This window comes from Microplitis demolitor, chromosome 5 (genome assembly GCF_026212275.2).
Source record: "Microplitis demolitor isolate Queensland-Clemson2020A chromosome 5, iyMicDemo2.1a, whole genome shotgun sequence".
Classification (NCBI taxonomy): domain Eukaryota; kingdom Metazoa; phylum Arthropoda; class Insecta; order Hymenoptera; family Braconidae; genus Microplitis; species Microplitis demolitor.
The window spans coordinates 1,057,173-1,081,721 of record NC_068549.1 but is presented as its reverse complement, the minus strand read 5'-3'; the positions used below and the strand labels follow the sequence as shown (position 1 = coordinate 1,081,721).

Here is a 24,549-nt window from a genome sequence, read left to right as displayed (position 1 = left end):
GCTCTCGGTGCCGAGGGAATCGATACCGCAATTTATCGTTCACCGAGACGCAACCGACAGCAGACCACCGTTGGCTGTTTGTCTCACGAAGGTCCGTATCGTTTGTTTACGCAAAGAACCGAGTAGACCAGATAGAACTATAGATATGCAGTTCCATCGCATCGGTCCTCTCCCGAAAATAAAAGTACAAATCCGCATGGGAACAAAAGGCAGGCAGGCGGGCGGACAAACAGCCCGCAATCACGTTTCATTTTTTTTATTTTTTACGGAGATGAAAAAAGTTTTATCCATTGAAAGCATTGAGCAGCAGAAATAAATTTATAAACCGTAACATTTTATTGCATTGTTAATTTATTGTGGAAGCAACAGGGGAAATATCCGGTAAATAATAATATTGTTAGACAAAAAGAGGAGTAAGGAGCTTTGGGTTATTGGATTGACAGTGTTGATGGTGGTTTTAATGTAAGAATGGAGTATTAGTGGCACGGTAACGGCACAGAGGGAAGTGGGTCCTCGAAAGCTTTTGAATTGGAATTGTGGACAGGAATCGCGGTGGTAATCGCCGGTAATTTCTCTCGAGAGCTCAAGAAGGAAGAGATGAAGAGAGATAGAAAGCCGGTTCGAGGAAGAGAGCGGGCAGAATAATGGGCATTAGACATCAGGGTTTCGAGGGGATGAAAAAAGGTCCGCTAAGCACCCTCTCGTTTACCAAAAATAAAGAATAACAGGCTGAAGAAGTGGCTCGGAGTCGAGTATATGGAGCCGGCGATGCTTTGAGCGAGAGAGAAATACCATTTTCGATTGGCTTTTAATTTTATTTTTTTGCTTTCCTGTTCATTTTACTTCCTCTGCAGACATCAGGGCTGAGATAAGACGCTCCCGCCCGATTAAATGCCTCAGTCCTTCCTTTCTCTCTATATACAGGGATAAGCTCTACGTACTTTGGCAAAACGATTTCACCCAAGATTTCGTATCAGGGCTTTTTTTTCTTCTTCCTCTGGAGGGAACACCCTCGCTGGATTAACTTCACCCCAGGGTATTTGTTGAGTGTTTTGATTAAAATTTTCATTTTTTTGTCTTACGCCAGAATTAGGCTCTATGCTGTAACTTTATTTGATACTAAGCTTATTATGTCTGTTATTTATCATCTGTTATTTCATTTTTAATCTTCAAGCTCTAACTGAATTTCATTTTTCCTCAAACTTACACTTTTTCAGTAACATCTGCTCCGACTATTTTATTTATTTATACAACAAATTTTAAATTAACCGATACTTTAATTTTAAAATTTCTCACCAATTTTCCGGCAAAAAAAAAAAAAAAAAAATAAAATAAACGGTTCTATTTGTGTAATGGTCTTAGTATACCGGATTCGACTTCCGTTCGCTCGAATTTCGTAAAATTAAATAAAGATATGCAGAAGCCATTGAATTTAATGGTTACATTAGTGGGATCAGGGTAACGTTGATCGCACGTCATCAGAAAATTCACGTGTGTACAGACTTCTGGCAATTTTCCAGTGAAATTGTTATCAACCCCGAAATCAACGAATTATCCGCCGCCTCTACCTATATAATATATGTATATAAATATACATTACATATATGTTAAACCATATTACCAATCTAGTATATCATCCGACGCACCACTCTCTGAATTTTCTCCTAACCCAAAAGTAATTCTTGTATATAGAAATATCCAGTACACATATATGTATATATATGTAAAAGGGGAAGAGGATGTTGAAATATTCGGTTGCACATCGAATTCATTTCGCGTGCTCGCTTGGATTATCCGGCATCGGAAATTTCGTTATCGCTCGCGCCGATCGAATCGACAAATTGCCGGTGTGGGACGACGCCAGCGACGCTCATTTCGATCGCGAAATTATCGAAATTCACAGTACTCGTCCCTATTTTTTATTTCCACGAATTATTTATTTATTTTTTCCCCCGTCGATTTTATCAACATTTTCATTCTTCAGTTACTTTGGATACGCGACGTTATTTGCGAATGTCATCCGCAGGCATTAATTTAACGACACGTTCGTCGATTTTCGCGCTACAAAAAAAAATTGGCTCCAAAAATCATCAGTTAATTTCCAGTCTGTAAATAATTTAAACAAAAATTTCATTCCTTTTCTTGGGTAAGATGGGACACTTTTTTTAATAGAAACAAATTTGTAACTGATCCATTAGTCAGTTGCCATAGGCTTCAATTAACTGACACATTTAATAATCAAAGTAAATAAAATATCAAACTGAAATTCAAATTGAGGAAGGGATTAATAATATCGATTTCTAATTCCCTATAATTATTTAAATAGAATGTTAATTACACAGAATTTCCATTAACACTCGCTTTTATCCAGTTTAATTACTTAAGCAAATAATAAATTCAAAAATCGCGCTCAATTCATACCAATACGATTTGATAGATTTCTGTAAACAAAGCAAAATAATTAGACAAAATAACCCCGACTGATATATAAATTAAACACTAATAGATTACAAAGTGATAAACATTGAAAATGGTGTATACACGCGGGCAATCGGAGAAAGTGCTATGAGAATATTTGGTCATTTGGGTGAATTAGTCCGACAGAAATACGCGTTCCACAGTACGAATGATGGGTAATCTACAGCCAATTCACAAAATTACATGTAGCCCGCGGTCAATTCAATATAATACCATACCAGAGCTAAATCAGAAAATAAATATATTAAACAGCTCGAACATTCGACTATACATTTTCAGATAATACCAATGCGCAAAACCAATAGAAAGTTATTGATGCTACGCGGTATCGCTAAAATTTATATCAAAGTGCATAAATACCCAGGGTACTTAATATACTTCATATATTATTTCTTCATCTGCCTGATAATATATATCTAGCAATGACACTCGCAATAGATTGAAACAGTCACTGCCTAAGTCGCCAAGTACCAGAGAGAAAACTGATAATGAGAAGAGAGGAGAGGGAAAAATAAATTTGTCAAGTGCGAAGCGTTTTGTCTGAGCATACGTAAAACACCATGGTGGAATTGATATTTAAATAGGCAGAGGAACGAGTCACTGTGAGTGCCGCAATCTGCACATCGCCATCTCGCGGAGTAAAGTCAAACCACCACACATACATATGCATGTGTGTTTTATAACCAGTGGTAAATTTTGGAATTTAATGGTGACATATACATACACTTGGGCGGCTCTTCATAAAGACCGGCGGAATGTTAAGTAATAAATAATCCCGGTCATAAAAGCTTATCAGCTTATCTTATATAGATATATGTATGTATGTGGATGTATATGTATGAAAGCCAAGCCAACGTGTCTCCAACACCCTTAGGAGAGTTCTTTGTCCGAATTTCCTGGCAAAGCAAGCAATGCGCACTTGCTCTCGGTACTCTGTACTCTGGCGCCCAATGTCTAGTCGGAAATACACAACCAGAGGTGAGTTTAATGTACGAGAGTTTTGGTAAATGTTATTTCTACAAGTATGTTTTATATAAATATATATACAAGGGAGCAACGATAAGACCGAATTAAATGTTATTACTAACGGTCATATTATTTTTAATAATTATTTCAATTAAAGTGTTTTCCTAGTTCATTATAAATCTGCATAAAGTGTTGTTGCTGTTAAAGCTGGCTATTGATTTTTTTTTGTCGATTTATTTTTAAAAAATAACCAGTATTTATAAATTTAAAATTATTTAAATAAATATCCATAAAATTCGCGGCAATAAAAAATTCATGACACCATAGTTTATGTATCTAATTTAAATTCAAGTGTCCTATAATGTTTTTACTCCAGCATGTTTATATTTATTTATACAATTAATGCGCGCGTTCAAATATTTTATACATCCATACATCTGTAGATAAAAAACTAACGACTAAACTCGGTTATATCGCTCACAAACGTCCAGTAAAAATATCCATTTTATGCTCGCGTTTTACGGTTCGAGAACAATACACGCCAATTTATTTTTAAATTATCGTAAATACTTTCTTAGATGCGTCTCTACTCGACACTTTCTTTGTCCTCCTTCTTTCTTCCTCCATTGATTGAACACTTAAATTATAACTGCTTCGTCAATATACATCTATATATATCCCAGCTGCCCACCCTGTCGTAAAATAGATCATAAATTCAAAACAATTTTCAAACTAATGCTCTCGTTTAATCGGTAGTATTAAAGTCCGATTGCTGTTTGGTCAATGCCATTAACTATTTTAATCTTTGTTACAAAATATATTAACACATTTTATCATCCATCATTTAGTATTTTACTACCAGCCTCAAAAATCGTCTATTTGAAATTTAAAAAATTCAAATCTTCCCGCCAATTTTTAAAACCACTTTAATTTTTTGTTTCAGTGAAATATCTACGAGAGGTGACGCCGTACTTTAGAAAAGCTTCAATAATTCAAGAAGTCGGCTGGGAACTTCAACGGGGATTTTTAAGTGCGACTCCACCACCGCCGAAATCGCCACCGCGAGCGGACACGCGTTATCTTCCTCTGCAGCTCTGCAGACTTACCCGAGCTCATCCATCCTCTGATCCCGGTGAGTTTTAATTCTCTTTCTCTTACACTAACTCATTTAACCTCCACCTTTACATAACATCTCCAAACTCACCCACCCGTAGCTAAAACAAACGCGCGAGTTAGCGATTTTGAACATTTTGCCAGTCACCCAAATGATTAACCGCTGAAACAAAATTTAATAATGTCCATATTTTTTCTAAATTAGACAATTTAAGGTCCCTAAATCTACCCCAGGTTATATTTAACTTAGACCCCCTATCCTTATCCCTATTTATGCAGTACAGCCTAATGAACCAAAAAAAAAAAAAATAACTAATTCGTAACTTAAGTAAATTAATCGATTCTGAAATAATCCAAGTTTTATTGTAGTGCTCTTAATTCTTCCGGGCTTAACCTTCTTGTACTTTATTGTATATTGACTTTTCTAGTCCTTGTAGTTAGTATCTAGTGCAGAGTGTACTGTAGTGGGGTCTAGTGTACGCGAACAAAGAAAAACGTGAGTAGGTAGAAATGAGTCTACAGAAGACTAAGGGACGATGAAGAAGAGGTAGAAGCAGAGGTAGAGGGTTAAGAAAAGCAATCAAAGACGTGCTGTATCTTGTAGTTGTATCTTTAAAACCACCTTTTTAAAAGTCCTCCTACTATACTGGGTGGTTACTTTCTAGCTCGAATCTCTACTGCTGGTACAGTAAATCGACAGCACGTTTACATAGTGATATTTTTAAAGTAAACATATCCTGGGAGACTTAGTGGAGACTCGGTGTAGTGGCGCCCACATGCATTCTGTCTCTTTACTGGTATGAGGTGGGAGTTATCTTACGATCTTCGAACCGAGATCGGCTGGTTTATATATATACACATATATGTATAAGTATGTGGACAGGCATGAGTATACATTGCATAGATAGGTGAAGATAATATATATGTTTGTATATGAAAACTTATATCGAGTTTTGTGTGCACAAGCAAAAAAACTTATTCTCACCTTCGGTCGAAATTTATCGGAAACCGATTTGCTGAGGACATATTCCAGCAGTTTGATAGTCATAGCCGTATATTCTCCCGCTGGTAATGCCGCTCGATACAAGGGTTAAATTGCTTTTTTTTTTTTTTTATTTTACGTTCTGATGCCGCTGAGAGTTACCGTGTGTTTTATCTCCGCTCTTGGAAATTCTCCAGGACAATATGTCCATGTTGTTATTTTACAAGTGGTAACGATCAACTTTTTGCATACTTGGCTTATGAAAGTGCCGAGAATATTTTCGACTTTTGACTTTTATTATTATTTTTTTTTCTACTGAATTCTATTCGGGCATTAGAAGACTGAAATGGTTTTTGTTTTAAAAAACTTTTTATGAAAAAGTTAAATGTCGAATAACGAACTACCATTCTATTGATTTCTGACTACTGATACTAGAAAGCAACTTTTGAATTTTAGCGGGGCATTAATCGTCGCGTTATCACTTTCAGAGAAACAAAAAGGGTCAATAAAATTTATTAGTTAAATAATTGCTGTAATAACTAAAAAAGAATCTTGAGATCTTAATTGGAACAGAAAATCTATTAAAGGGAAACTAGGATTGCAATAGCTGACAAAAAATATGACCCCATAAAATATGAGAATCAAAATTAGCATCTAGGAATAACTGACAAAACATATAATCCGTCCGAAAGTAATATAAGGTTAACTAGGTCGTTATCGTTTCTACATGGCTGCAGATCTCTCCCTTTCATCGGGTTCCCTTCCAGCCACCCACACATGATTAACGTACGTAGATAATTACATTTAGCAGTGTGGTTGAATTCACAGTAGTAGCATTTCTATTGTAATTGACATTAGCTCGAGAGCTCCAGAGATGAATCCAATGAACTTTAACCATATGCTTTCATTTGCACCCTAGCCCCCAGAGTTTGATCTGCTTAAACAATTACATTATTGACCGTTGCTATTCCATACATCACTTAATTTACATTTAACATTCGCACTCATTAATTATTCACCCAAAAACCCCACACTTTTTTTACACCATATATATGTCCGTCCGCTGTTACAAGATTCAATTCAATTACTTCTCTTCATATTCACCCGCACACATATGTATAAATATATATAAACCCCGTCACATGTTAAATACCTACACTCCCTTATACCACTCGGAAATCATAAGGGCGTAAAAAAATTTTTTTCACTCATGTAATTTTTTTCTAAATGCATAAAAAAAATTTTTACCAGTCTGATTATTTCAATTTATTTTTTTTTATGCCCTTGTGATTCCCACGTGTCGTAAGGGCGTGAAAAAAATTAGAATTAATAAAAAAAAAAAAATGTTTCATATTTTTTAATACTTTCCCGCGAAAAAAACATCGATCTCGGGTGTCAGAAGGGCGCAGTTTTAATATACGCTCTTATCCCACTTGATGCCTTTCACCAGAACAGCCCTTATGGCATCTGCAACGTGAAATATATAAAAAATAAATAACAAACCTCATCTCGTTGATTAAAAAAATAACATCGTCCGACTGAGTACATAAAAAAAATAAACTGGCCAATCAAGTTTTCTGCGTTAATAAAAAAAAAAAAAAAATCCAATAGCAATTACTGCAATTATTGGTAGCATTATAACGGTTTATTATTTTAGTTATACCGATAATTGCTGTTCGTTAAGAATTCAAACTTAATACTTATCTGTACAGCCTGCAATATAGAGATAGTGCAGCTGGTTGCTAGTTACGGGTAATTGCACTGACGGTCTTTTTCAGAACAATTTAAACCATCGGATCAATGGCTCAGTCTTGTACTTATTACTTTCTTCGTGTACTTATTGAATTTTTTAATTATAGCAAGTACCAGATAAAAAGACTTTCCAAGTTTTTTTTTTATCTAGATGAAAAAGTAAAAAAGAAAGTTTAAATTTTCTTATTTCAGTCTTTATAAATCAACTAATATCCAAAGTATTATATATCATCCTTTGTGTATCTAGGTAAAATAAATTATAAATTAATATTTGCGGAGGTTGTAGAGAAAATGTTGAGCACGGGCCGTGCATTTAAAACTTAGCTCTTTAGTTTCTATTACAAACTACGCTTAACTTTATCCAATAGCTCTTTACCTGCTGGATCCTACTCTACTCACCCTGTAGGCCTTTGTTATTTTATACTTTCCCTCAAGGCTCTCCTTTAAATCACTATTACTATATTGTTTGCCGTTTATTATTATTTATTGCATTAATTAGGGGAGACCGGGGTACGCTGGGTACCTGAGAAGAAAATAATTTATTGCCATTAATTTTATTTATCTAGATAATTTTATTTTTCGGAGCAAGATGAAGACCAGATTTTTTGGCCTTTTTAAAGTGCGGAATTTTACCCTGAGTAAAATGAATGAAAATTTTTTTTTGGTGTCCCATTATACCCCATTCAGTAGCACCCCGTCCTCTGATGTATTGATTGCAGTAAATCTTTTATGAAAACTAAATTATCTTTTTTAGGGTTTATAATTTTATCAGATTGAGTTTAGGGTCAAATTCTTATTCGGAGCTCGAATATTTTTTATTGTGAAAAAATAAAATTTATATATATATATATAAATGTATTATATAAATATTATCGAATAAAGTAAATAAGTCACGTAAAATCTTGGAGATACAAACATGACAGTAGAAAATATATTTTCGTCTCTGTCTCTGGTATAAAGATTTATATAAAGTCGAAAGCCTTGTTACGTTTGGGACGTGTGGCGCACTCTGAGACGACGTTTCGTCTCAGACAAGTACTTTCAGACAGATGCTATACTTCCAAATACCTAGCAATCAAAATAATAAAAAGCAACAACAGTAGAGTACCCAGTTACCTGGGCAAAAATAAATTACTTAAAAAAATAAACTCCATGTTTTGTAAATCGTGAGTCGAAATTCAAAAATATTTTTTTTCCCGCCCAAAAAAATCTTTCACAACAAATTAAATTTTTTAACAAACAATCAGACCCTTACTGAACTTCCGTTTTGTTCTGACAATTAGACTTGTCTAGAATATTTGAAATAATACTATTTAGACTCCATTAAATAAAAAAAATTTAATACCAAATCTAACAATAGATACTTTCGGAAATTGAAAATGTATAAAAAAAAGCATATTAAAAACTATATATATATATATGATATAAATACAATAATAGCTTACTGGTGATAGAGAGCGATTTAGTAGCAATTTCCCGTCGTCCTAGTTCTCGATTTTGAATTGAATTGACAACCACCAGCATCTCTACCTCCAGCTGCTCCACCTACGCCTCCCCCAACACTGCATTCATACATTAATACATTCATACATCCAACTATCAGCGTCTATCCGGCAAAGCGATACCAACACACTTACACACACACACATAAATAGACGCAGAGTAGATATGTAACGCATGTACGCGGATATGAAATGTGGCGAGGAGGATTGGTTATAGCTTATATTATAGTTGGATAGAGAGCTTCAATTAGATTTCAATCGGTTGCCATTGAACATACCGCGTTATGTGTAACATAACAACCTTTGCCGGACTGCCGCGGGCGCTGAAATTATAACAAGATTTAACCGATAAAGCTACGTCATTTCAACGTCGAATAACTCGGGCTCTACATGCGCATACAAATGCTGACTAGACATTTACACTTCATCAGCATACGTTACACATCTATTATATATATTAATAAATACACCCATCTCACATTATCATTATCATTGTAATCATAATTGTAATTTCAGTACGGCATTAGCATTCCCCCGATCGCGAGCAGTGAAACCTTTCACGGCAATCGAGACTTTTTCGGTTCTTGGATTTTATTTTTTCGGATCCGGGAATTCAAGTTTTCCCGGCTCTTAGCTCTTAGTGCCATAGTTACTTTGTTATTATTATTTTTTAACTTTTTCCTCCATTCTCTTTTCGGGCAATGGATTTTTGCTCCCCAGTTGGCTGGCCTTCCACTTACCAGTTTATACTTACTCTGGTCATTTTCACCCGACGGTAACTTTCGATCTTATGAAACTCGCCGAAACTTTTTTTATTATCCCCAAACTAATCATACTCCACATGCTGTTTAGAGCTCTATTTACTTTCATTATCCCCATGTGCCGTTTTAACGCTCGGGTTATAGTCTTTTGTGTTTTTTTTCGCTCGGTTAAAGCTTCTGATAGTAATGACATTACTACATATATATATAAATATATATAGACTTGATAACTTTTTATCAAATAACCGAGACACTGCCGAACTACTAATTCAATACAGAAAAAAAAATATTATTAATGATAACCTTCGCTGGAAAAATTTCTAAATTTACGCCATCTTAGATAATCGATTTAAGATTCATAAGGCAAAAGTTTTACTGAGAATGGGCGCCATCTTGTGAGTGTTCCATTACGAACACACAAAAAATGAAGACATAAAAGAGTAATCTAAATTAACAATGTTGAAATAATTATGGAGTTTGAAAGTTTTAAAAAGTTGAGGAGCAACAAAGTAAAACCTGAAAGTAAAAATGGGGTTTGCTTGCATCGTCTAGCAGGAAATGATTTTTCCTTCCTGGGTCTTACAATCCGTAATTCTGACGCAAAGATCGTTTGTAAGCGTCGACACGCCGGAGAAAGAGTACCACCGAACAAGAGTACAATCTACGAATGGCCTGGGTGACAGCTCGGAAGAAATGGTTCCCGGCAACCTCAAGGACTACCACCAGCAGTTCCTTCAGCACTAAGAGTGCTTGTGTAAGGAACAAAAATGGCACGTCTCGAAGAAAAAGCCTCGTAGAAAAATAAAGCTTAAGATAAAGCAAGAAAGGCATACACTATCCGGTCTGTTGTATGCTTGAGCTAACGTTGACTCGTGTCTGATGCACTGTGCTCTTTACTACTGTTTCCACTGTTCTCTATACACCATATGATGAAGTGTATACAGCTGTAGGAGGTAGAGGGTAGAAGCTGGAGGTGGAGGTAATGCACATGAGAAGAGTATGAAAGTCGGGTAGAGATGTAAGAGAAAAGAATGACAGTGACGAGGTATGGTGTTGAAATGTACACAATTGCCAATTCCCGTAGCACATCGCTGAATCAACGTGGCGTTGATTTCTTTGATATCTCGAGTTATTGTTGGATGTTATTGCCTGTGGAAATATTGCAGAATATAGTTTAAAATATATACTACTCTACAGACGGCATTCGATATGTGTACTAGTCTACTAGCTGTTAGTTGTAGCTGTAGTTGAACTTGTACTCGCAGAGTATCCGTCAGAGTTTGTATCGAACGGAAAACGGATTACTCGGTCGGCGTCCACGTACTGACGGAAAAAATGTGCCCGACAAAATCACATAAATCACGATTCAATATTTTGAAATTTTTAGCTTTTTTCCCCTGGCTGTATTTGGGCTCTTCTAAGCACGAATATTTATTCGTAATTTTTCATTTTAATAATTTATAAAAGCCAAAAAAATTTATTTCCATGTGTAAATTTACGTGACAAGTGTGACTTGCGCTATAATTTGAAAATAAAATCTTGGAAAAGAAAAAATAAAAATTTTGTCGGTACATCGTTTTGCTCAGGTCTTTTTTATTTTATTGGGTTCTTCTAACTTGTTTGTTGCTGATAGTTTGTATGAACAATAACGGAGTAGACGGATATGAAGAGGGAGAAGACGAGAAGAGTACCCGAATTTACTTATGACGCTCTATTTTGGGATGCGTGATATATGAATATTGTTATTAAAAAAGCCTTTGAAGATTTAGTGGACGGTGAATAATAAATGACGAGACAATAGCGGCGGGATATGATGCTGAAAGACGGCACACACGAGACGACATACACGTAATTTGATGCCGTTGGAAAAGGATGATGACCCATTGTTTGACGTCACTGGAGAGAATTTCTTTGCTGCTGTGTACATCTTGTCTGTGAGAAAACACGTACAAGATTCAACAGCAGCTGTGTGCTGTAGCTGCTGCTACGGCGGGTGTATCAAGTTTAATAACCATTCAAGTTTCTGCTTTACGCCCGTTGAGTAGTCCTTTTGTTAGCTAACCAACGCTTGTGTTTTTTTTTATTTTTCCTCGACAAAAGAGTTTGTGTGTCGCTGGAAATTTATATAATCCTAATTTTCTCTTGGATTCTTCCCTCAGGTTTTTTACAGAAAATTATATTTTTCAAAGAGTTGTTTGGTCGGAATTTATGAGTTTATTGGCTTCCAATGGTCTCTTGATAAGAGCTTCAATAAAATCGACACCCATTGGAACCCAACCGTGTTTATTTTTTTCTCAAATGGTTGGTTAGTTTCCAATAGAAACTTCAATTGATCTTCAAAAAATTTTTTTTCCAAATTCTAGTCAAAAGTCTGACTTAAATTCTAAGCGTAGATAGTTCTCTACAACATTTTTTAATATTTCAATTTTTTAATGGAACAAAATCTTATTTTTAGTGAAAACTGAGTATTTTTTTTTTCTCAACAAAATCCTTCTCTACAGTCTAGTGATTTAGTTGAAACATAACATCTGATGTAATACTAAAAGCAAATGATACAAAAGCCCAGAAAACAAGTGAGATAAATTTACGTGGTTTCAGAGTTGGACTGATTTTAATTTCCCTACATCCGTATAAGTCCTCAGCACCATAATTCGAATTGTCCGTCCAACAGCTAACTAGTTGGAGTATAAGGTCGTACTGAATTTTAGTGGGTATATACTATATGTGTATAGGTGAATGTATGTTGGTTGTTATATATTTTAGCTCGACAAAAGAACAAGTGGGATAACGTAACGCGTGTAAGAGCGAAATAACGAAATGCCGTAGAACGACAGAGGCTTCCGCAAATTTCCAGAATCATCAAAAGGAATTAGCGTATAACAAGGGATGTACCAGTGTGCTTCCGGAGATATTAAAGCAGCTCTCAACGCATTTTACTCGAGCCACTCGCACCATTCGCTCTCTCACCGACTCAAGGCTCCCTTCAACTCTATTTCTGTTTTACCTCCTTCTATCTCCACTCTCAGCCACTACATAATAACGAGGTTAAAAACAAAATCTGTCGTATGTACCCGACGTAGTTACTACTATTTGAGGTTTGATAATTGAAGACTCTCAGTTTATACGTCACTCTAAAACTCCCATTATCTAAACTTAACTTTTGATATACAGACAATAATTATACTCTCTGACATTTGAAATTACACAAATACGTTTTCTCTTTGTCTTCTCTTCCACCGCATAAGGATTATAACTCATATAAAACTTTGATAATTATATTTTGTTACTAATTTTATGCCACTTTTCATTTATTTCATTTTAGACTCATTTTATTAATTTCCTCACAAGTCCATGGAATTTGTTACCCAAATTTGTCTATTTAAAATAATTAACATAATTTTGAATCATCTTTTAAAAAATCGATACTTTGAGTATGTCCATAATAGAATACTTTTAAAATATCTCCCGATTATTGTCCAAAAATTTGTTATGTAATTTCAAGTCAAAATTTTGAAATTATAAATTCTTGCTAAATTTTTTATCATGAATTCTTTTTTGCGAACAATAGCTTACACACAACCATTCGTAATCTATTGATAACAAATTTGAACAATATATAAATGTAGTTCACTAATTACACATAATATTAAAAGAGACATTTCTGTTAATCAGACAAATGGAATCATTGATCCAATAATTCAATTAATAAATTCCTAAAACCATGGTTTTCCAAATCAACCTTACCACAAAACTCAAAAAAAAATTTTTTACCATCAGCGATTTGTAATTTTCTATTGAATTAATCGTGCAAAGTGTCGTAATATTGAGTTCCTAATAGATGCTGCGTGACGTTGTAGATTTAAACCGCAAAGTATTCCACAAACGGGAAACAGGCATTATTATAGTAGGTTGCAACTAGGACACAATCGTACGCTCCAATAGGTTTCGCATTCATCCACATGCATTCCATTGGTTTTGCGTTTCACGGAAAATTCACTCGTACCATTATATTCAGCATCCATATTCCTCTCCTCCGTCACCACCGGCCCTCCCACTTCAACCCTCACTCCACAGATTCCTCTTGTATTCGTGACGCAAGTGTACACCTACTTTCCGCAGGATTCACTCGCATTTATGTGACGCTTGCAAGCGTAAATATACAATTGTCCAGGGGATGTGTATGAGCTATAGCACAAGTATATACTTGGTTAGGCAGTTGAGGGTTGATGCATACAAATATATATATACATATACATATATAGAAAGAAGGAGAGAGGAAGAGAGATAAAGGGACTGGGTCGAAGCAGAGGAAAGTTTAAAGGGTAGACAAAGTGAGAAAGAGATAAAACGAGAGAGAGAAAATGAATTTATAGGTGAATACGGAGTCAATTCAATCAATTGGCCTCCACTGTACCTGCTGTACTGCAAACCTATTTGCATTTACTGTCCGCTGGGCTACGGCCCTGCTCATCGCAATCCGCCCAACCAAACGGAAATTAATGTGTTAGACTTGTAATTGCTAATTAAAAACGTTTTATGTCTATAGACTACATTTTATCTGCCAGCTATCTTTTTTTTCCTATGTATTTATATATATGTATATTTCCATTCATTGTTACTATTGTTATTATTACTTTCACGCTTTATAAAGGGTATTATGTCAAAGCATTTGTAACCGTGAAATTTTTCATTCCACGACTAAATTTAATGAAAAATTGTACTGCTTCTTTTTATGATCCGTTGAGCTCTCATGAATGGAAACGTAAATTTTGAATTGTGATTTAAATGTTATTATTATTTTATAATTATTTCATTGAAGTGATAATTCGATAAAACGATAAAAAGAGGGTAAATTAAAAATTATAAATGAGTATGAGAAACAATAGTCTAGACTTTCTGGTAGGTTTCTTATTGAGATTTATTTCGAAAATCGTAATTTCAGATAGATATAGATTTTCTGTAGTTCAGTATTGTCTGAGTGTAGGTGTATCGGGAAATTGATGTCTCCCTGGAATTTTTCTCTATACTTTGTCTCTTTTGTTCGACAAGATACATTCATATATATATATGTATATAGCAGAGGAATATATATAGTGACGTAAGTACGGCCGACGCGGATATTCTCTCTGCGATTCACTTCCGGTATTTCGAAACAGGAACGACGATGAGGAAGACCACGTAATCGGATCGGAAAGTAGTTTCAAGTTGTATATATCTATACATACATATATATAGAAAAAGAAAATACAAAAACCAATAACTTGTGGCGGTCGAAAACGATCTCGAAGTCGATTGCGTCTTAGCGATTTGATCCGATGACTCTTCTCATCACTTTTAAAATGACTCGGTCGCGGAATTTTTCATCAGTTCATTTTCTCTGAGCTCAAAATAATTTTTTTTCTCCACTGAATCGGCAACGAATTGCAAAAGTCTCCATAAAATATTATTAAAATATGTATTACAAGGATTCTGGCGGTTTTATTGTTTAGGGGATATGTTTTGTTCTATATGATCGGTTGTTCCGGAAAAGTGAATCGCAAACCCAGCCGACATGCTCAGCCTATTTCGAAACGATCTTTCGCCCCAGGCTCTGGCTTCATCACGAAACGGATTGAAATCATCGAGGCGTGCGCTACTCGAACAAACGCACACGTACCTACAAATAACTTGAAACTGGATGAATTCATTCTCTACACCTCTATCTATGCTTTCACACAGATCTGCATTTACCTACACCTACACCAGCACTTGTATATCCATATAGATATATATATTTCTATGTGTGCGACTGTATACAACTCAATAAAGAGGTGTGAGCGGGTAAAAGCACGGAAGAGAGAGAAAAGAGAATGAGATTGGTGGTGTGAATGAAAATATGAAGCGGGTTTGGACCCGTGGCCCGGAGAAAATTGCGCTTGTTCTCTTTCTCTCTTGTACTCCCGTCGGCTCTCGAAATCACTCGAAAATGCAAAACACTCGACCAAGAGGAAATCGAGACTCCACAAAGCGAGAAAGAGAATTTACCAAAAAATAAAAAATAACAAAAAATAAAAAAGATTTTTTTTTTTTTTTAAACTTTCGGTGGGACCACACGCGAGTCTCAGCCGAATAGTCAAAGCTTTAGTTACTTTTAAAATTCATCAACTCTTCCTCCCCCTCTCAACCCCTCTCTACATTTTTATAACTAAACTCTGAAAAAAATTAATAAAACAAAAAAATAATCAACAACTTCGTTATAAAAATATTGAAGGTATAGAGAGAAAGTTTCATAAAGCTTTTGGGATTTGATGGATGCGGGTACATATGAAAAATTAAATGTGCTTTGAAAATATAATTTTTATTTTTATTTAGTCCTTACAACATGGTTTTATTGCTTTCATTTTTATTGTTATTATTTTAATTCACTTTTCACTTGGTCATAAAAGTAAAGCCGGACATGTGCATGATGAAAGGGCCGTTCAATACGGGGGAGTCTCGTGCTACAGCTCGTTCAATTCTCGACCGAGTTAATTTGTCCCGGGCAAGAGGCCGAATGCCGAGATACGTCCGACGTAGCCGTTCTTCTCTGTACACCCGGGAAAACTTGTGCTCCATCACTTGGCCGTTCGACTCTGTCAGCGTCACCTTCTGTCTCTTCAACTTGACGATAAACTTTTAATCTCCCCTAAATCGCTTGTATTCGTTAATCAATGGTCAATCATTACCTTCTTCAATCAATGCTTTCTCTTCCATTCTGTCCTCATTCATTTACTATTTTTTTCTACCAAACATCTCCCCACCTCTTCTCTTGTATCTCTTTTCCCATAAACAACTTCCCGACTTTTTATATTTTTTTCTCTAAACTAATTCGCGATTTCAGTCCTTGATAATCTCACTGTCACACTCCTGTGCTGTCAAAAAAAAAAAAAAAAAAATAAAATAAAACTAATTAATAAATAAAAAATAGTGGAATTACTGTAGACAAGCAAGATGTTGTTGATACCCGAGTTACAATCAACAATTAATAGGATAGACATGAAAGACATAAGGACTATAGATCCCTCGTACAATATATATGTATATAAAAGACATAACAGTAGGGCCTAGTAGTCGTGTCGTGGCGTGTTTATGCAAATGTCTATGCGGCATCGTGGGACACCCAGTGGCAGTATCCAAATGTCTCGTAGGTCATGTTTGGGCCGCGATAACGCTTGCAAATCGCATTACATTTAGGTCCTCAGGGGCCTTGAGGCTGCCGAGCTGAGCCATCAGCAAAGAGCGTACCAGCGTGCTGAGGTACACCAGCGCGAGACATCACGGTCCGACAGAACAGATCCATACATGCATGGGATGTATAATAGTTATATATTAAAGCTACAGTGGTATATATAATAGATGGGGATAAGGGATCAAGCGTTGCAAAGCTGCCAGCATCCACACACTAAAGTGCTTACCGCAAACTTAATGTGACATGGATAGAAGCTCGGGAGATCATCACGGGGTTCCATAGTCACTCATCATGTCACGCTCTCGAAAACTTGAATCTTTATTCTGACACCTGATATATCCTCTTACATCTGGGTCTCCCCTGCCCCTGCATTCCTCGTCATCCTTCTTTCCCGTTCCTCCGTCTTCTGTAACCTCATCATCCTTTTCTAAACATAAACCCAAAAGCCTTTCGTTGATGTCTCAAATAATCACCTCTGATGTTAACACGGATTTGTAGTTGTTGACGTGACGTTCGCAAAGATACATCAAGAATAAATCCACCAAAGTAGATTAGACTTGGTTGCTACAGTCTGCACTCCGCATGGTCTGAAAGAATTTAAATTTACTCAAAAATAAGCTTCGTCATGTATTTTTGCTATACAAACATTTTTTATTTTTAGCTGCTTTGATAATAAAAATGTTTTGATGTTCGGGTACATATTCACGAGAGTGCATAAAGCAAATGACTTGGCGGTAGATTTTTTTTCTTTTATTTTTTCAAACCCGGTTAAATAGCGAAGAGTGTGGGAACGTAACACTAACGAGCGACGAACGGACGTGTGCAGTCGCAGATGATTTGCTCGTTGGAAAGACTGGAAAGATGGAATGAGAAAAGATAGCAGTTCATTCTCTCTTCTTCATCAGCTTCTTCTGCTCCTGATCCTGCTTGTTTTAGTCGGGTTTCCCGTGTGCCAGAGGATTACTTTTATACGTCCATTAGTCGTGAGAAACCGCAAAAACTTGTCTGACTTAATGGGCTATTCTACTTATTACTATTTAATTTTACTTGTTTGCTAACATTTATAATCTATTGTCATTTTGTCCTTTGCCTTCGCTTACCAAAACTTTCTCTTATTTTTTATTCAAATGCTCATTATGCTCACCACGGCTTTTATTTTTCGATTAAATCGATCGATATTTGGTCTTAAAATTCGTCTTATTCATTATCAACACGACAAAGAGAAGTTCTCAAAAAAACGTTCAGTATTTTTTACTTACTTTTTTTTTCAAAACTGGGTCGAGCCGAAAATTTTTAAGTTTCATTGAAAAAAAAGATCCAGTTGTGGTACAGAAATTTTGATTACTTTGCTCTACTTTTTTTTTCCTAAAACCGGGGGCAAAAAAGAGGATGGTAAAAAATTAATATATATTTGAAAAATTTAAACATTCAAAAATGAATTTCTATTCTTCTGCAGTTACTAAATTTTTTATTAACCAATCACGAATATAACTCGTTTCTTAGTCGAATTTATGGCTAATAATTTATTTCATTCTGCTCGCGTGAGCTATTAAGATTCTACTAGCCTCTACCTCTAGCAAATTATTAATTTGAAAATTTCCAAAAATAAAATATACCTTCAATAGAATCGATCACTACCAATTATTAAGACGCTCCTATGTTCTTTTATACTAAAAGTCAATATTTCATACCGAAAATTATTTCCGGACCGTGAAATAATCCGTCAGTTAAAAATTAAAAAAAAAATGTACTTTTATACTCAGTAATTATTAAAAAAAAATATCAAATTAAATGCTCTCATTATTAAAATACTTATAGTAGCTCTTGAAGCGAAATTAAAATCTCCTTGAAAATTTTAAAACAAATCTCCATGCAAGGGATTATATTTTCTAAAATAACTAAATTAATGAAATATGTTTTTCCGTATGTCAAACATTTTTCCATACAAAAATAGGACACGGAATAAATATATATTTTAATCGTCGTTACATCTGCCAGATTATAAGATTTATCCATAATTTTTTTTTATCCAACAAAAAGCTAAACCGGTGAGATTTCACTGAATCTCTTTCTGAAATAAAAATCTCTCAGATTCGCTCATGATTTTACCAACATAGTTTACGTTTTATATTTTTGAAAAAGTCTTCAACTAAAAGATTAGCGGAACGGCAAAGTGAGCTGCCGGCAAATAATAAAACAAAAACCAGAATAAAATAAAGTAGCGCAGATACCGAGACAGGATGAAGGGTGGGGAGATCAGGGGGAAAAGTGGGAGTATTTTTTGGTTTTCATATAAAAGTTGGTAAAAGGGTCACGTCGTAACTTCTTAAGAAGTAAAAAGATTTGTGGTACAGAACCTCCGCAGCTTTTCAGTCTGTCTCTGCTGTATAGAAAGCTGCTTATACGGTTTCTAAGTTTGCTTCTCGTCTATTGGATAGCTATCGTTAGCTCCTTTGCTCGTACGCTCCCTACTTATACCTCTGCGACGACGTTTCCGTTGGTTACCTTCAATTGTCCCGAGGTAAGCCCACGATATTTCCAATTCAAACAAGATTTCTACCCATGTTTCGGAAATATCCTGTATCAATGGGTGTTTCGACAACCCTCGGACATGATCGTAAATCCCTGGAAGCTTATTATGCCATAGCTGTTATACCATTTGAATAAAAAAATTATTTTATATTTATTATTTTCCGAGAAATTATTTTTCTATTACTACTTCCATGTTTTACATTTTCAAAAATAATAAAAAAAAAATACTTGGTAATTTTATTAAGGCATAAAAATGTGCTCACATGTGATATTTAATTTAAATGGTAATTTTTTGAAGCTAAGTGTAGGTTATATTGTTTTGTTTGAGCAGCGTAGAGAGCGAGCAAATATGAGGTGAAATAAAATTTTATATTTGCGGAATTTATTATTTGTTTTGGCTGGATAAATATATTTTAGTGGTTAATTAAATATTTTGTTGCTGTAAATAAATATGAGCGATTTCATTATATTTTATTGTTTCATTATTTTATGTGGGAATTACTTAATTAATAATAGTAAAATATGAAAACGATAACGCGATTTTTAATTATTACATTGACTTTAATAAATTATCTGGATGAATTTATAAATTTATTAATCAAGTAATAAAGAGGGTAAATTAGTTTGGAATAGAAATTAAAAAAATTGAGAGGATACGCATATTTATTTACAGGACATAAAATTCTGTTAAAAATAATTTCCGTCATTGAGTGCTTTCAGTCTTTACAAAAATAAAATTTATGTCTATACCTTCTACACAATTGGTTTCATGTTTCAAAAAATCTGGTTTATTGAAAATAAGCTACTGAGCTCTTTATGTATTTTATTTAATTTCGTCAAAAGATATACGTCCGAAGTACTAAAATAAAATATTCTTTTACTACAAATAAAGTATAAACAAAACTGGTGCTCTTCTACAAGAAGATTTTGAGATTCTTATAGCAAATAATTTTAAAAAAATTTCAAATCCGATTTACTTATTATCAAACCATTTTTTTTCAGTCCATTGCCCATTAAAAATATGAATATTAATATTTCCTAATGGTAAAATAAATATTCCTCTCGTATGACCGAATCAATAGGGGTGAAAATAATTCGCGGAAAAATTTCTTTCCATATCAAACAGGTCAGAATTTAGACGAAAATTAAATCGGCCTAATTTCGAGCATAGTATTTTTTTAAAATAAAATTATGGAAAAAAAATTTCATGCAACTCAAAATATAACTAAAAAAATTTTCAAATTGTGGAACAAAATTTTTTTTTTTAAGTTTCTATTAAATTAATAATAACTGAAGACAACAAAGTCCCGAAACTGCGATAATTAATAATTATTCACAAATAAATAATTGATTTAGTTTAATAATTGATGTATATAGGGCTTTGATTCTCCGGAGAATATCCAAGTGCTCGTCAAAAGGGCGCCTCCCATCATCTTCACTCAGGGGATGAGCAGCATGTCCCTAGGCCATAATCCTCTTCTCTTCCCTCCCTCTCCTCCGCCTCTTTCAGGATGGGATAGAAACTTTGTATTAGGTTAGCGTACGTGCCGGAACAGTGTGGCTAGAATAGACCGATGGTGCTTGTTCCGAACACGTGTTATACCCGCATATTACAAAGACTGAAAAATAACCGAGTGAACACGACTTAAAAGCCACTTACAATATTTTAAAACTCCCGCCACAACTTAATTTTTGTTTTTTACAAAAAAATCGTAGACTCGCATGTCAAAAATAATGAAAACCAATCGACATTAATCGATTAATTCATTTCAACTAAAGACCAACTTATATAAATCTTCGCACCTCCATTTCCAGATAACAAAATCCAGATACAAAAAAACCGACGCGTGCCAGGATGGTACGTGATTTGCGTGTCTCTGGTCTGTAAATCGAGTTCCATTGTCGACAGAGACATTAATGTCACTGCTACATGTCTAAAAGACCAGAACGAAAAAAATGTATACATAAATTGCTGGATAACGGAGGTGTCGGCTTGTATTTACGTTACGTTATTTAATTTCAGTCTATTTTATTATCAATTCCACGTGATTTAGATCCTAATGTAATATTTACTGAAGATTATTTTCCTATGCTTGGAGTAATTGTTTTTCTTTTTTCTTTTTTTTTTTTTTTCTACATCATCTGGTGATTATGGAGATTTTTATCGGTGTTGTTGGTAGGGTCGGCTGATCTGTTTGCAATATGTCGGAAAATAAAATTTATTACAGCTTTCAAGACAAATCGTTAAATCACTTGTTGGTGACTATTGTTAGGAACACACCGATAGTGGTATATATTTTTTAATGCCCCTATTGCGTGATGTTTTTTTTGTCCTTAGTGTGTTATTTTATTGGATTAAATTTTTATTGAGCTGTAATGGTAGACATTATGGATTTGAGATTACGCTCACTTGCCCTTTTTAATGACTTTTTATTCCTGAATTATAAGTCATTTACTTTTTATTTTTTATATTTTCTCTGTAATGGATTGAACTGGCGTCAACTTTTTTTAATATTACGTACGGAATTTTTTATATACTTTTATTTATTGTGCACTTTAGAAGCAAAGTGTTGGCTTTTATTCTCACATGAAAATTTTTCATGGATTCGCTTACACTAAATCGTTATTATAGAAGATGTAATGTGCGTTATTACAGTTGAGACTCTAAAAAACAAGTTCTGTACTAATTAATGCTGATTAACTTTGATGTTAATCTCAAAAACTGTTGGCTTCTATGTAAATTTTTGTTTTTTTACAAGAAAAATCACGAATTCTTGCTAAAATAACTGAAAAATTTTTATTATTCTGTGAGCATTCAATGTGCGCTCTTGAGAATTTTCTAATTTGAAAACTTCGTTCTGTAGAAAAGAAAATAAAATTGAAGATTTCCAGGTTATAAATCGTGAGTACGGAGCAAGATGACAGTAGTAATTATTTTTTATTTATTGCGGCATTTAATTGGCTCAAGTTACGCAGACTTCAATTATTAAATAGAATTCTGAAGTAAATTTTTCTTTACGCGTCAATGGAAGAAAAACTTCTACCTCACTCTGATATTTTTTATCATTTACGTCGATTTCAATTAATGAAGTTGTATTTCCAGAGTGGAAATTGTAGTTGGCAATTATTTTCCCCAGTAAACTGGTCATTTTTTTCAAATTTTTATGTCAATTAAAATCATAAAACAATAATTAGTTTATTGGTGTAAATAGAAGTCAATATTTATTGGAAAGCGGAAATTGACTGATATTTTTTTTTTAATCAGATAATTGTGAAAATTGATTTACAATTTTAGGCCTTGAATTCCTCCCCCCTCATCTGCGATCAATTTGAAAAAATGTAAATAATTTTTTTGTGTAAAATTTTCTAAAAATATTTAAATTCAGTGCGGATATGCAGGAAAAAAAAAGTTTTAAAAAATTGACATGTATGAAATGCACATAAAATACATGATAATAAAAAATAATGAGTGTCATACAAAATGAAATGACAATGAGTAACGATAGTTGAGAACGTCGCTCTGAACCCTGTACATCGAAATTTTTTTTTTCTTCTTTTAAAATTTTTTCTAGCGGACAGGGAGTAGAGACAAAACGAAAAGTGAATGAGAATAATAATAATAATAATAATAATCTATGGGTCATGACAATAAAATAGGGATGAATCGTAGAAAAGGTGAATGAGAAATGAGTAAAAGCCCAAGTTCAAGAGATGTGTTTTGAAAACTTTTGCGGAATAAAAATAAAAGAAAGATGATAATAATAAAAAATTTGCATTACAATCGCGGATAGAAATAATTACGTGAAAAATGTGAAAGGGGTAGAGAAAATGTACAGATGCATAAAAAAAATAAAACTGAAAATTTAAAAGAGAGTGAGAGTATTCCGGAAGCAACATGCAGAAATGGTATTGTATATATATTTATGTAGATATAAATATATATGAAAGGGCTTTAGTAGAAGGGATTGAGGTTGAGGTGGGTCGAGAAAGATACAAAGGAGTGAGGTTTCGTAGCAGAATAAAAAAACGAAACTAAAAGTAGTATAGTATCGCTAGTGTCTAAAAGAACGATAAAGACAGAAAAATTTCCTGTTTACACAAGAGGCAAATGGCCAACACACAAAAAAAAAAGTATAAAGTTTAAAAATCGTTGCCTACTCTTTATGTACTCGGACAAAAATAGAAAAAAAAGCTGCGGAAGTTGGGTTGCATTGAAATAAATAAAGATGTAGCCGCAAGTGCGTTTTGTGGTACTGTTTTTCCAAACAATATAAACTATCGCGACTTTCATTAGGAAAATGAAACACAAGAGCTGGTTTGTATTTTTTTTTTTTGGATAAAGGGAAGGGAAAATAGAAATTAAAGGGCGAGACAAAAGTCTGGGATATATAGGGATTTTAGGAGAATTACTTTCGGCTTTTCGTTCAGATGTAGTTGAGTGTCATCTTTATTCGTGTCTAAAGATATTGAAAAGTCGAGTTATCACGATGTGAAGTGTATAAGCCTGGAGCGTCAAAATGTTCACATGAGTTGGTATATTGGTGGCAAACATCTCGCGTGATGTCGAGGATATGAGACAATCACATTCAATTCCGCGTTCTCGGATATATGGATCTTGACGAGTGTACACTTGAATCTTTCTTTGATCAATTTCGCGACGTGATATTATATCTTGAGGATCATTCTTTAGGCATTATCACTGATATTATTAAATCATTTCGCACCCTTTTACTCTCATTTTTACTCAAAAAATCTTTTGATTCTTTCGATTTGCTACAAATAATGTAACTTTAAATTGAAACAATAAATTTTTTTGATCATTATAAGCAATTATAAAAATATTTCATAAATTTGGTCAAACAGAAATAAAAAAAATATATTTCCTGAGATCGTAATTATTGTTCAGTTGATTTCAACTTTCAAACTTTTGGCAACTGAAAAATAAAAGATATTTCCTTCACTTCGATGTGCTAGCGCTATTTCAGAAGCCTTCGTCTGAAGATTCCATAGAAAATATATACTCAATATATAAACAATACATACTCGGGGCTCGGTGTTGGGAAAAAAATCTGACTGCAACCAATAATTTCCCGAATTTTTGAAAATTTTCAATTTTTTTAGCGGGAAGTTAAAAAATTATCAAACCACCAATAAAAATAATTAAAGAACTCCAAACTTTTTTTTTTTCAAAATAAAATTGAAAGAGCCAAAAAAAAATCAAAATTTTTTTACCGTAATTCCAACGGTAAAGAGTGT

At 34.1% G+C, this 24,549-nt stretch overlaps 1 protein-coding gene across 1 annotated transcript in view; it reads left to right on the top strand.

The window, feature by feature from the left end:
- The window catches only part of LOC103569256 (beta-1-syntrophin), a 131,804-nt gene that overhangs the window by 89,056 nt on the left and 18,199 nt on the right, over positions 1-24,549 (top strand). Inside the window, exon 3 of the mRNA XM_008546469.1 lies at positions 4,388-4,576. Within this exon, the coding sequence (XP_008544691.1) occupies positions 4,388-4,576 (189 nt within the window). The remainder of the gene's footprint in view (positions 1-4,387; positions 4,577-24,549) is intronic.